The sequence below is a fragment of the Natator depressus genome, chromosome 1 (assembly GCF_965152275.1).
Source record: "Natator depressus isolate rNatDep1 chromosome 1, rNatDep2.hap1, whole genome shotgun sequence".
Taxonomy (NCBI): Eukaryota; Metazoa; Chordata; order Testudines; family Cheloniidae; genus Natator; species Natator depressus.
Window position 1 is genome coordinate 240065061 of NC_134234.1, and position 14793 is coordinate 240079853.

Below are 14793 nucleotides of genomic sequence, written 5' to 3' on the forward strand. Positions count from 1 at the left end.
CACTCACTTTATTTCCTGAACTGGGGTAGTTCCATTTTTAGAACTAGTTACCAGCCAGCCTTACACAAAATACATCCTAGCTTTAATATATATTGATTCAGTGCCATATACATTATGCTGTTAAGTACATTATTATTAATACCATATGTGAATGTAGTGTTGTCTCTGTAACTATTAAGGATAAGATCTTCATGACGGGCAGATTATCCCACCTCTACCGATTTGGGGCTTTTTTTATACTTTCCTTGTTTATACTTCCATGGGTCTGATCCAGTATGGCAATTCCTATGTTCCTAACAAAGCCATCAGTTGTTATAATAGAAGAAATATTACGTGTGTACATTAGTAGCATAAATCACAATGTACACTTATTGTAGCATAATGTATCTCATCTACTATTTCTTTCAAAGTGACAAGATGTTAATTATTAAGGCTGCAGAATTGGATCCTTGCTGTCTCTTGACAGAAAAAGCTGGTCAGTTGCATGTGCACTGGAACAATTTGCATAGCGGGGGTGCTGGAAGCCAATGAACCTAACTGTATACCCTGTATATGATGGAAACCATTTCAAGCCAGGGGGTGCAGCAGCACCCTTAGTTCCAGCACCTGTGGTCAGTTGGTAAAAGAGAAAAGAAGATTGTAATATCCTGGCAACATTTGTCTGAAGATGCATCTCTGTACGCACTAGCATTACCCAGTGTATTTTAACCTTTCTATGTATTAGAGGCCCCAGACTGGAGGTTTTGGAAGCTTCTTCTGAAAGCCCTCCAAATAGTCTACATGTAGTTTTCTAAAATCAATCTTGTTGTTAGTTGGATGCCCTGGTCCATTTTGCTAGGACAGAATCTGAGGTGCTACATGCTCCTATGATGGAGTATAAATTTAGGATAGAGACTGACAGGGAAAGAGTTAACCTCTCCTTCTGGGTAGAGGCAGGACCACAGTGGGTTTTACGTGGTAGCAAGGCTCAGCCTTCTTGAGGGGAATTAATTAATATGAGCGCCATTATGGAAAATCCTCACCTAACCACCAGAAACAAGTGATATGGTTTAAGTTCAGCTCAAAGAGGAAAGATTCATGATTTCATTGCCAGAGCTCCCAAGTTCAAATGTCATGGTTTATGGATTATTTAGGTGTTACTCTTGCACGCCACAACCAGTGCTTAGTGTTATTTTCACAGTCTGAGGCTCACTTCTCATGTAAAATATTTAACCTTCTAATGTAAGTAAGTGTGTAGGAAAAATTGCAAGTTTCCAAACCAGCTTTGTTTCTTAACCCCTTTCTTAAATATTACAATCAAAATCTTCTGAATGTACTTACAAAACTGAATTTTGTCAGATCACTTTCCCCAACAAAACCCAGACTTGACAAACATAAACAACAAGAAGACAGGAAAGTGGAAGAGGAAGAAAGAACAGATGCTCTTTCTAACGGTCCACTGTTAGCTGGCTGGTGATTATTGCCAGCTGCAGGCTGGAGTTGTGGCTGTCTCCTCGGATATGCAGAGTTCTCTAGCACATCTGAGGTCAGGTTGTAAAGGCTAGATCAGAGATGAAATCCTATAGCCCGACAGTTTCCTCCTCTCTTCCAGGGGAAGGAGACAATGCAGATAGCCTCACATGAGCAACAAACAAACAAACCCACAAATGTATGACCGGTTTGTGTACATTGATAATATTTGATAAACACCACGACCTAAGGTTGAATAAGTTAAACACCCTAAGTTGGAGCAGAAAGTTAGAGGAAGCAAAATTAAAAAAAAAAAAGAGAGAGACACAAGACAAACTGCCCTTTTCAAGTTATTCTGGGTTTTATACTTCTCAGTCCATCAACTTAGAACTACTATGCTGCTCACAGCTGTCTTTTCCAGAGAGCTCCACTAGTCTTTTAACCCAAACATTTTAAATCAAAACCAAAACAACCTTGAGCAGTCTCAAAGCATATCAACTAGAAACCAGCTCTCAAAACAAGGTTCTCAAACATATTAGGTCCTTTCTAGCATGATTTTTAGTTAAATGATTTTAGACTTTTCCCAAGTGTTCCAAGGCCCTTTCATCTATTATATTCTCTCTCTGTGAGGTCAGCCATGTTGGTTGGTCCGTTGACACCACAGACCCAGGTGGGAGTAGAGAATGATTCATTTACACATCCACCTCCCCAAAAAGCCTCTGGTGTAGCTCCTAAGGGACAGCTAAGAAGCTCAACAGAAGCACCTACATCCCCCTCCCCATGGAATGGTTTTACTGGGGTGGGATGGGGTTGTTTCTCTCTCAAGAGAGAGAGACAGCTGGTGGTGGGTGTTATATACACAGGCAAACGCCTCAGAAGTTGGGGCAGCCTTGCCAACAGGGGGAAAAACAATGCTTTGCAAAAATAGTATAGGCAGAACAGGTAGCAATGCCTGTAGTTAAGATTGCCTAACATTTTCTATTATAAGATCTTGTTTTCAGTTGCTTATAACTTTATCAAGTTTAACTGTTTGGACTTAAATTTTCTGTCAGGTGTCTGCTTCAGGCTGAGTGTTTTGGGAAAGTTTCAGAATAAATGGTTAAATGGTTCAGACTAGGAGAAAAATATATTGTTTTGCCCATTTTAAATTTTTTTCTTACAACTGTTTTGTTGAGAAGTACTAGTGCCTCCATACATTGGAGCAGGGAATTGAAATTGGCAGGGGTGACCTTTGTGTCAGAAATGTGTGTTTTGCTGTCCCTGTGAAAAAACACCTATATTTGACCAAGGTATAAGCCTTTCAAAAAAAGTCTCCATACGCACATAGTCAGTAGAGACCTGTTAGAATTTGGCAGCTACATTCTGCGAAGATTCCATCTCAGAGAATTCCATCTGTCCTGAGCGTGCTCCAGCCCAGGATGTGGGGGGCTGAGTAGGACTACGCCTTCAATTGCTGTTCCTGGCTGCAAGGTGACTGGGACCCAGTGTGGGGAGACAGAGATTGGATGAGGAGCTGGAGTAGTGTTGTGAGGGAGACTGGGACTGGCTAGGTGAGGACCCCTGCCTTATTCAGTGCACAGGATGGATGGTGCTTTGGGGAGGCATCAGGACTGTGTAGTGAAGAAAGTTGTTGTCTACAGGCCCCTGCCTCCTGTGTTGCAGAAGTTGGTAGGTTAGTGGGTCTGGGGCCATATGTTGAACCATATCCTAGCTTTTGAGCAATTGATAGAATCCCATGAAATTTTTGTTATTTTAAAAATATTTTTTCATTTATTTTTGAATTTCATATTATTTTGTTTTACCCTGCCCACAGGGGGCTAGATGGCTTTGGAGGCGGAGGTAGGGTCCTACCCCTGGGAGTTGTGTGGGAGGTAGGGTGACCAGATAGCAAGTGTAAAAAATCAGGAGAGGGCATGGGGGGGTAATAGGTGCCTATATAAGACAAAGCCCCGAATATTCTGACTGTCCCTATAAAATTGGGACATCTGGTCACTCTAGTGGGAGGCCTTGGAGGAGAGGGAGCTGCAGAGGGACTCACCCTGTAGCCCTGAGGGACAAGAGCGATAGGAGCCACAGTTGTGGGATGAGTTTTTCATTTTATGAATTCTCTTTCATTTTATGTCACATTTGCAAAAAACATGAAGCTCTAGTGATTGATTTAGCAACCTTACCGTTCTCTAATGTAGCTTTTTGTGTGTAATGGGATAGAGGTCAAGGGACTATGTGTGACATGCCACAGGTGAGCTCAGATGGTTAGTTATCTACTAGAACTCTTGAGGTCTCTACTTGCTTGTCTGATTGAGAGCTGTTAGCAGTCCTACTTTGCTCCCCACTTGGCACCCTTTGATCTACACTGAAGGGAACGAGAGAGGAGATGGAGCCCATGAGTGTCCCGTTATCCACCAGGACCTCTCTCTCTAGGCTGATCTTACTCTGGGAGAGGACTTGGGGGTGAGAACACTCAAAGGATTTGTCCCCTCTACTCTCAAGATCAAAGGGCAACCGGAAGGGGAGTGCAGCGGGGCTGTGGCGGCTCAGACAGGAAGTAGTGGGAAGGGCAGGGAGCTCAGCATTCAGGGCCAAGGTTGGTATAGCTGCCAATGGACCTGGCATATTGACTGAAACATCAGTTACCTGATATAGGTTTTAAAAACCCAAGACTATGCTGGCCAAAGCAGGGCAGTTGGCAGCTATGGCCACAGACAACCATTGGTCTCTGGCATCAGAAAGATCCTCTGGGTATTGCAAATGTGGAATAATTGTCCGCTGGGATGTGCAGGCAGTGGGCATAACCTAGAGGAATGAGTTGGAGTTGCAGACCCAGGCTATGTCTACACTACCACTTATGTCCGTATAAGCAACATAAGTTACACCGACCTAAGTGCCAGTGTGAACAATGCTATGTCAGCGGGAGAGCTTTTCCTGCCGACATACCTGCTGCCGCTTGTTGGGGGTGGATTAATGAAATCGAGGGGAGAGCTCTCTCCCATCAGCTTAGAGTGGTTGCATGAGAGAGTTTACAGCAGCACAGCTGTGTCGGTGCATCTGTGATGCTATAAGCTCTCTATTGTAGCCATAGCCCCAGGAAATCCTGATTCTATTCCTTGCTCTGCTGCTAACTTGTGTGGCCTTGGCAAGTTATTTAACATCTCTGTGCCTTTGTTTCCTCATCTGTACAATGGGAGTAATTTCTCCTTATCTCACAGTACTGCTGTGACATTTAGTAAATGTTTGAACAGCACTTTGAATATATAAAACACAAGTTCCTTAATACGGATGCGTGTACTTGGGACTGGTGGCCTGGGTTGGGCAGGCAGTGGCACCTAATGGCTGATGTCCTGAATTCCAGACAGAAAAAACTGAGGCTATGGCTATGCTAGAGAGTTTACAGCAGTGCAGTTGTACCAATGCAGCTATGCTACTGTAAGCTCTCTAATGTAGCTGCTCTAAGCCGACGGGAGAGACCTCCCCATTGGTTTAACTACTCCAGGCTCTGTGAGAGAAGCACTGCCCACACCGGTGCTTATGTCAGTGTAACTTATGTAGCTGAGAGGGGTGGTTTATTCACACCCCTGAGCAACATAAGTCATGCCGACATAAGCTGTAGTGTACATATGCCCTTAGCAGCCCACAAGCACCCTTACAACCTAGCAAATATCTTAGAAGAGCCACAGCAAGTATAAAGCAGGAAAATAGATTAAGAATATGTAAAAAGAAAAGGAGTACTAGTGGCACCTTAGAGACTAACCAATGTATTTGAGCATAAGCTTTCGTGAGCTACAGCTCACTTCATCGGAGGCATACTGTGGAAAGTACAGAAGATCTTTTTATACACACAAACCATGGAAAAAATGGGTGTTCACCACTACAAAAGGTTTTCTCGCCCCCCACCCCACTCTCCTGCTGGTAATAGCTTATCTAAAGTGATCACTCTCCTTATAATGTGTATGATAATCAAGGTGGGCCATTTCCAGCAGAAATCCAGGGTTTAACAAGAACGTCTCGGGGGGGTAGGAAAAAACAAGGGGAAATAGGTTACCTTGCATAATGACTTAGCCACTCCCAGTCTCTATTCAAGCCTAAGTTAATTGTGTCCAATTTGCAAATTAATACCAATTCGGCAGTCTCTTGTTGGAGTCTGTTTCTGAAGTCTTTTTGTTGAAGAATTGCCACCTTTAGGTCAGAAATCTAGTGACCAGAGAGATTGAAGTGTTCTCCGACTGGTTTATGAATGTTATAATTCTTGACATCTGATTTGTGTCCATTTATTCTTTTACGTAGAGACTGTCCAGTTTGACCAATGTACATGGCAGAGGGGCATTGCTGGCACATGATGGCATATATCACATTGGTGGATGTGCAGGTGAACGAGCCTCTGATAGTGTGGCTGATGTGATTAGGCCCTGTGATGGTGTCCCCTGAATAGACACGTGGGCACAGTTGGCAACGGGTTTTGTTGCAAGGATAGGTTCCTGGGTTAGTGGTTCTGTTGTGTGGTATGTGGTTGCTGGTGAGTATTTGCTTCAGTCTGGGGGGCTGTCTGTAGGCAAGGACTGGCCTGTCTCCCAAGATTTGTGAGAGTGTTGCGTCATCCTTCAGGATAGGTTGTAGATCCTTAATAATGCGTTGGAGGGGTTTTAGTTGGGGGCTGAAGGTGACGGCTAGTGGCGTTCTGTTATTTTCTTTGTTAGGCCTGTCCTGTAGTAGGTGACTTCTGGGAACTCTTCTGGCTCTATCAATCTGTTTCTTCACTTCCGCAGGTGGGTATTGTAGTTGTAAGTAGGTAACCTATTTCCCCTTGTTTTTTCCTACCGCTCCCCCCCCCCCCCCGACGTTCTTGTTAAACCCTGGATTTCTGCTGGAAATGGCCCACCTTGATTATCATACACATTGTAAGGAGAGTGATCACTTTAGATAAGCTATTACCAGCAGGAGAGTTGGGTGGGAGGAGAGAAAACCTTTTGTAGTGGTAAACACCCATTTTTTCCATGGTTTGTATGTATAAAAAGATCTTCTGTACTTTCCACAGTATGCATCCGATGAAGTGAGCTGTAGCTCACGAAAGCTTATGCTCAAATAATTGGTTAGTCTCTAAGTTGCCACAAGTACTCCTTTTCTTTTTGCGAATACAGACTAACACGGCTGTTACTCTGAAACCTAAGAATATGTAGAGAAGAGAAGGACCACTAGTTGTTATGAAGGCCTATGCATACTGTTGCTGGTATAGTATTTGGGGATAGAGTGAAAATTAGAAACAGGTGAGTTTATACATATTTTAAAGAGAGGCACAGAGTTTCAGATCAGCTTTTGTTACTTGCAAGGGCTGCAGAGTTAGTCTTAGTTGATAATAATCTCTTCACCAATTTTTGAATTTTCAGAGTTGCACACATTTACTTTTTTAGCTTTAAAAATAACCTGAGGCTTATCTGTGCATGGCAAACTCAAATACCTGAACTTTAAAAACTGAAACTTTCTCTGTGGTTACTCACTGCTGAAGACCAGTTTCCTAACATTTTTAATGGAAAAATGGACTAAATTAAAAAATTATAAACTACTGAAAAATTCCTTCTGCTGTGTACAGCACAGAACTTCTAATTTGAGGGATATTTTATTATTTAAATGACTGATACACTATAATGGCATACTGGCCTTTTAAGGCCAGAGGATGTAGTTATCCTGTTCCATGTGCCCAGGAGGCCTTGAAGTCATCATCTGGGGAGAGGAAGTTGGTTCTGGGGAAGTCACTTTCTGAGTGAGGGAAAGTGTAGGAAAAGAGTCCAGATTACTGTTCCTTTAACAGCCCTTAGACCAGGAGCCTTGTGGAGTGGGCAAGACAAGGCTCTTCTTTCTTCCAGCTGGCACAGACAGGTGTTTGAGATAACCTGGGAAGGGTCAAGGAGTGCTCAGGTGATTGGGGGTGCAGGTGACTCAAAAAAGAGGGTCCAAGCCCAGTCAGGGAAAGAGCCATTGAAGCTAGTTGCTAAGGAAAAAGTTCAACCTTAGTGCCCTGCCCAGCTTGAAGGAGAACTACAGAAGGGAAGGCTAGGATTGAAAGCAAAACACCCAACACCAGGAAGTGAGGGAGGCTGTGAAAGCCCCTGAACTTAAGGGGACAAGAGTTGGAAGCTAGGGAGGCCAGGACATAGAGGACACAGCCCCTTGCGGGAGGGCTGTGAAATCCTGGACTTAAAGAAGGGCCAAAGTGGCTCTTTAGAGAGGTGGATGGTACTTTTTCCAGAAGCTGGGAATGAACAACAGGGCATGGATCACTTTATAATTATCTGTTAATTTCCTCTGGGGCACCTGGCACTGGCTACTGGCAGAAGACAGGATGCTGGGCTAGATGGACCTTTGGTCTGACCCAGTATGGCCGTTCTCATGTTCTTCTTAATAAATTAGACCCTGGGAGAGTGGGCATATTACCCTAAATACTTCTTGCTATGCATAAATTATTTCTGGGGACCTGTCACAGGGGCCGCACAGGCTTTCACCTCCTCATGCCTGTGCCGGCCAGCCAAATAAAGAGTCCCAACACCTTCTTTGGTGCTTCACCCCTGGGTCTTTATTTACAGTGCAACCGTGTAGTCCCTTTTATTCCCCCAACAGCTATCCCAATTCAGACCCTTCCCAGGGTTTCCTGGCCTGTGAAACGCCTTGCCTTGGGTGAGGAGACAGAGCTGTAAACCAAACCTCACCTCACCTCACCTCACCTCCTAACTTAGTGTTCTCCAGGGCTTTTATAGCCCTTCCCTTCTTCAGCCCAGCTGCCGCTACTTAGCTGTGAGCTGGCCCTCGTTAGGGCCTGCAGCTGGGCTCTCTGCTGGCTGTCTGGGCCCCTGCACCTGGCTTCCCTACCAGAAAGCAGGGCTTAGCCAGCATTTTGGCAGGGCATTCAAGGGGTTTTGCCCCTGCCCTTCCACAGGACCACAGAGGGAAACTGAGGCAGCACCTCTGCAGTGCCACCCCAGGCCACGAAGGGGCACCTGGGAATGACACCCATTTATATATACAATCAGTATAACAGGATTGTTGGATAATGACATAGATGTACTTTTTGAGGTTTTACTGCATAATTTAATAGCTGTATGTGCTTAATGCACTTTTTGAAAGCATATGAGTAATCAGTAGAGAGAAAGGAGTAATGGTTGCCTTTTGTTTTTCTTAAGTACCTACAAAATAAGGTAACTAAAGTCACTAAAAGGTCAACTAAAGGTCATGAAATGAAAAAGTTCTAGGAATTTAAGATTGTTCAGGTTACACCTATAGGGCCAAATTGCAGCGATAGGTTTGGTGCAGCCAAATGTAGCTCCTGTTGTCTTCAGTGGGAGATGCAGCTGCTGATGGTGGTGCTGAATGGTCAGTTGATTGTTTCCAGTAAGTCTGTTAATTACACCTTTCTGTTTATAAAGGTTCCTAACTTTTGTTTTTCTTTGACTACGAGCTACCTTTGCAACTTTACTTTTTTTGATGCTGTAATGAATTTGAACAAAAGTATTGTTAAGCTTGCAATGAACAGAGGTATTAGCAATGTTCGGCCTCAAACTTCCAGATGCTTCAAAAAGCAAGCCTTGTAAAATTAAACTAAAACGTGTGGTCAGGATACGCTGCAACCAGATAACACGTTGTGCTGACTCCTATGTAGTAAAGATAAGTTATGCCCCTGGGCATAATTTATCAAACCCGCATTAACCACATTTAAGACAATTGGCTACAAGAAAATAAGTAAGCATAACTTCTACAATTAAAGCGACTATGCTAGCCACACTGACAATTTGGCCCACCCTGATTGGTTGGTCTGTTTTAAAAACACAGCCAACCAATAAGATAAAAAGGACAAAGGGACAGGACTAAGTGTGTGTTTAAATCTGACCCACACCCCCTGAACCGAAGGGACGTGCACTTCTCGACTGTCTGTACCTGGCCAATGCAAAAAACGGCCGACTGAAGGGTAACGTATTTTCGGACGAATGCAGGGTAAGATTATGGAGTAAAGAAGTCTGGTTGCTCGAGCTGAATTAATCTTAGTTGTATCGATACTGTAGTGTTAAAAATAGTGGTAAGTGACTGGTGAATAATAATTTTACACATACTTATGCTTGTCTTCAGCGAGTGCATGTGAAGTTGTTCATTAGCTACTTGATGAATAACAACTTTACATGTACTTGTGCTTGTCTTCAGTATAACTTGCCATTTATATTAATCCTTATTCAGTGCTGGTCTTTATTCTTTCTTTTTTTATTTTGTCTGTGCTGTCTTTATAGCTGAAAATCATTAAAGAATGATTTTTAAGGAATAAGTATTAGTTTTAATTTCTCTTATATGGACGCTACTCAACCTCATTACATCTGTGTTGGGTGGTGGGAAGTAGCAACCACCCAGGGCACAATTAGGGCCCTGATGCATGTCTCCTTCTTCCAACATTTCCGCAGTTGCATTTGTTTATACCCATTTTATAGATGGGTAAACTGAGCCACAGGGAGGGCGACCTGCTGCTAGCTCCCTGTCACCCTGGGCAAAGCTGGAACTTGAATCCACAGTCTTGACTCTCCTTCCCCTAGCCAATACTCTTTAGCTTATAGCTAAGAATAACGGATGAGTGGGAACTACTTGGATACCTTTGGTAAGAGGCACAGTATAAGACACTCAAGAGTCAAGCAGCACCAAGTGGACCTCACCCCCCACCTTGCAAAACCGAAAGGTGCCTAGAACACCACTGAGACTTCAGGCCCCATTTTGGATCAGTACAATCATCATGGGATAATCCCAAGGAGCAAGAGAAGGTAAAAATCTGAGCAGAGAAATTACTATTGGGGGCAGGAGGCAACTACAGTTGCCAGTTTTGGTTGGACGTATCCCTGGAGGTTCCATCACATGATATACTCTTTTATTCCTCCAGACTCCAGGACAATCCTGGAGGGTTGGCAACCCTGGAGGCAACTGTTTTCAACCAGCCTGGGGGGCGCGGGCCCCCTCTCAGCCCGACCGGCCACACTCTGGCGCGACGAGAAGGGGCCCTGGGACTGAGGTGAGCGAGCGGGGGGGTGGGGGGGGGACGGTAGGAGTCGAGTCCGGGGCTGGGCTCTGGGCGGTACTAGAAGGGAGGGGCTCTGTGGCGATGATGCGGCGGGGGAGGGGACAGGTCAAGTCGCTCCCTTGCATTCGCCCAGACAATGGGGGAAATGGAATGTCGCCACCGGAAGGGAATCCTGCCGTCTCTTCACACATTCCTCCGCGCCGGAAGTGGATGCGGATGCCGCCGTGGCCGGTCTCAAGGGCAGAGAGCGGACTCTAGAGCGGGGGTGTGCCCGGATCGCTACCCCCGGGCAAGGGTGCGAGGCGGGAGGTTCCGAGCGTCCTGCGGAGGTCAGGGACTCTTTACCGGGTTGTAGGCGGAGGGATACCGTGTCCTTCACTTCCGGCGGAGGGATTTTCTCAGTACACGTAACTTCCGGCCGAGCCAGAGTCAGAGGAGGAGGGGGAAAAAAATCCCCCCCCCCCCGAAGGGGAAACAAAAACAAACGGGAGGAGGCGCCGCCGCGGCGGGTACCTGAGACCCCGGCCTGGCTAGCGAGACTGGGCTCCCCTCCAGCTTCCTGCCCGGCTGCAGCCGGGGCCCGTAGGATGCGCCTCAGCCCCCGGCCCGGCTGGCCCCGGCTGTGACCCGTCCCCGGTAGTGGAGGAGAAGGAGCCCGTAGCCCCCGCCTGTTCCTGCGGCTCCGGTGCCCACCGCCCCCCCTCCCCCTCCCCCTCCCGAGCGCCGCCATGTCGGGGGGCGGCGGCGGGTCGCGCTACGCGGCGGAGTTCGTGCCCCCGCCCGAGTGCCCAGTATTCGAGCCCAGCTGGGAGGAGTTCAGCGACCCGCTCGGCTTCATCGGCCGGATCCGCGGCCTGGCTGAGAAAACCGGCATCTGCAAGATCCGGCCCCCCAAGGTACCGGGCGGAGGGGGGACTGATCACGCCCACGAGCAGAAGGGGCTTGAGGTGACCCCGGGGGGGAGCCGGGCCCTCAGGGGTCCCGTTTCCTAGGATCTCTCCCTAGTGGGTGTGATAGGCCCCGAGGGCACCTCCCCGCAGCCCCGGGGCTTTGCTCAGCCTCCGGAGGCGGCTCCCGGTTCTCCGGCTTCCTGAGGGCGGGAGCAGCCACGGACGCTCCGGCATTTGCACTGCCGCCTGGGCGAAGCTGGCCTGTGGCTGCCTGACCACCCCACAGGTGATACTTGGGAGCTCCTTTCGCCGCTGTGTGCGATGTAAAAAGCAGATGAAGTAACGTTCTCCCCTCCCCCGGAAAAAAAAAAACATGGCTGGGGTTTAAAGCCCTTCCGCCTCTACCGCCTTTCGGGTAGCAGATCAGTAAACCATGGTGTCTGTGTCAGGGACACGCAGTTTCTATGTATTTTTTTTGAGCCTCAGAAACAGGGTTGTGATAAGTCCATGGATGCATTAATACTGGTGAATACTTGTTCTCATTGCTGATGTCAGAAACTTCACTGAGCTCTGTTACTCTTCAAAACATCATTTGTTTGGATCTTAAACTTGCAAAGGTGGCTCAGGTGAAAACTGTAGTTTATTCTTTAGGGGGAAGAAGGATTTTCCATTCTAAGATACTACTGTGTATAAACATATTTTTGTAATTATCATTAGAACTATCAGTGATCTGTTTGCAAACAGGAAATTTGGTATTTGTGTATTGTAGTTTAAAAAAATAAAAGCCTAAAAACTAGGTCAGAGTGGCCAGATTATACTTGCAGCATTATTTTATGACAGTTTGCCCTGCAGAGGCTTCTGGTAAATGCAGCAGCTTCTCAGTAGAATCTACTTGGAACAATTTCACATTACAACGCAGTTCTTAAGTGCAGACAAGAATAAATCAACTTTAAAATAGAGTAGCAAAAATAAAAAGATTAAAATGGTTGAGGGAGGAAGGAGAGGAGAACCCACAGAGTGGTGTAGCAGTGAACTTAATAGTGGCAGAAGCTATTGCTTACATTTTGTGTTCCTCAGGCTTTTTCCTTCTGTTCTCTGTGATTTGCTGGAATCTGCTTAGTTGGCTTTGTGACATGGTGAAAGCTTGACTTCCAGGGAGTTACCCTTTCTAAACTAAGCAGAGTCCTTTGGCTTGATTGTGGAATCCAGGAGATTTGAAGAAACCGGTCAAGATTCTGTCCAGTAAAACAGCTTGTAATTTCTTTGCAGTTGAACTCTTAGTTTTGGCCTTGTATGATTGATTAGCAGGTTGCATTGCAGTGATCTTCAAATTGAACAGTCAGGTTCAGTTTAAAGTCTGCAGTAATGATTAGATGGAACACTTTACGTTCAGCTTACTTATTCATTATTCCTCTCTGTTATTTGAAGTTGTGCATATTTTAAGTTGTGAATATCTTCTCATTTTATTGTAGAAATACAATTTTTATTGTATAATTGTATTGTTCTTAAATGTTTCTTAAAGTACTAGAAAATGTATTGTGCTTCCTTGGAAGTTAACACCAAATTTGAGTAACAAAGTTGGGTTGCACTGTGTTTTTTTTTTTTCTGCCCGTTTGACTTTTTTGGCCTGTAATGCTCTAAGATCCCATTTATGAGGGTTAAATTTCTGACTGTCATATTCTCATCTTTATTACATGTCTAGCTCCCTTCACGTCCATATGTGCCAACATCCCTACCTCAAGCACTGTAGTTTATTTGAAGTTAGTTGCTTTTATTAGTTAGACTTTGAAATAGCCAGGGTTTACAGACCTTTTTTAAAAAGTCCTACAAAGTGGTAGCCCTACCATATGGTTCTGTCCTTGAAAGCCTCCACTATGTTCTAACTCAGTCTAAGATAATATCAATCTAAATATTTTAAGCTATGATATAGTTTATATTTCTACTTTCCTGGGCTCCGTATTGAGGCAACTTAATAGCTTTTCCTTACTCCTAACTCAAATATTGGGGGAAGCTCATTAATTATGAAGTTGTTGTGCTTTTCTAAAATGGAAAATTCTCAGACAGATTAGAATACTAAAAAATCCTTGATTTGCTCTTTCTGTGATCAGCTGATGATTTGCACAGTTTTGAAATTCTCAGGAGACTTTTTTGCATTTGTGGGAGAAGTTATGATACAATCCTTATATCAGACACAGTAAAATCTGTCTCTCTCTCTTTCTCTCTGTGTTTAGGACTGGCAGCCTCCATTTGCATGTGAAGTACAAAGTTTTCGTTTTACCCCACGAGTCCAGCGCTTGAATGAACTGGAGGTGAGCTTTTGCACCATTGGCATAATTCTATATTCACACACAAAGCAATATAGGTCTCCTTGCTTGAGTTTTGCATCTTGACTGGTTTCTGGATTGGTAGACTTTAATATCCCACAGACCACATGAGTGCTTATAATTGGCACTAGCAGAGTTTGGATAAAGTAACTCTCAGACTTTGAGATCTGGTTTTTATTTTATTATTCAAAATAATCACAAGAAGTTTTTTATCCTAGGCTGAAAACATCTAAAATGAATGCCAAGGACCATGTTGTATAGTAAGAGTAGCTAGTGTTTAGCCCTCAGAACTCCCCGCTGTTTTTTTCATAAGGTATTTACTGCTGTTCTTAATCCCCAAATTGCCTAATTTTTAACCACTTTGATAATATCTCTTAAATCTTTAAAACAAAAAACCAGCAAAAACCCCACCACTAATAGTTCATTTTATTGGTCTAGCCAGATGGCTAGAGTACTCACCAGGGATGTGGGATACCCCCAGTTCAAGTCCTCCCACCATGTGAGTGGGAAAAAGGATTTGAACAGGGATTGGCCACCTCTCAGCTATGTGCCCTAACCACTGGCCTATAGGATATTCCTCCCCCCCACCCCCAACCCAAGCTGCTTGCAAAAAAAATACCAACCAAAAAACAATGTAGGTGCCTAATGCCAAAAGAGTGTTTGCAGCTGAGAATCCCAAACAAATTGAGGTGCCTCCCTGTAGCTGGAATTAGGTGTTGAACTCCTGGAGAGTGGCAGGGCTGAGGACACACCCCTCATCTGGGCATCTCCCATTGGCTAGCTTGGGCAAGGAGCCACTCAGTGTTCACTTTTGTGAATACTGTTCTGAAGTGCCTATATTCCTCCATATTTAAGCCTCTCACTGCCAGATGCTGGGACTGCTTGACAGGGGATGGATCACTTGATAATTGCCCTGTTCTGTTCATTCCCTTTGAAGCATCTGGCACTGGCCATTATTGGAAGATGGTACTGGGGTAAGTGGACCACTGACCTAGAATGGCATTCTTATGTACGTACTTGTTGTATGGGAAGTCTGAGTATCTAACCCAGGCTTTCTGAATCCCAGTGATTTTCTAGACACCTGAAAGTTAGGCGA

At 45.0% G+C, this 14793-nt stretch overlaps 1 protein-coding gene across 2 annotated transcripts in view; it reads left to right on the forward strand.

The window, feature by feature from the left end:
* Window positions 1-11211: 11211 nt before the first annotated feature.
* Window positions 11212-14793, forward strand: part of KDM5A (lysine demethylase 5A) — an 86182-nt gene continuing 82600 nt past the window's right edge. For both annotated transcript variants that reach the window (XM_074939122.1, XM_074939130.1), the window contains exons 1-2: window positions 11212-11379; window positions 13605-13682. In XM_074939122.1, the coding sequence (XP_074795223.1) occupies window positions 11212-11379; window positions 13605-13682 (246 nt within the window). The remainder of the gene's footprint in view (window positions 11380-13604; window positions 13683-14793) is intronic.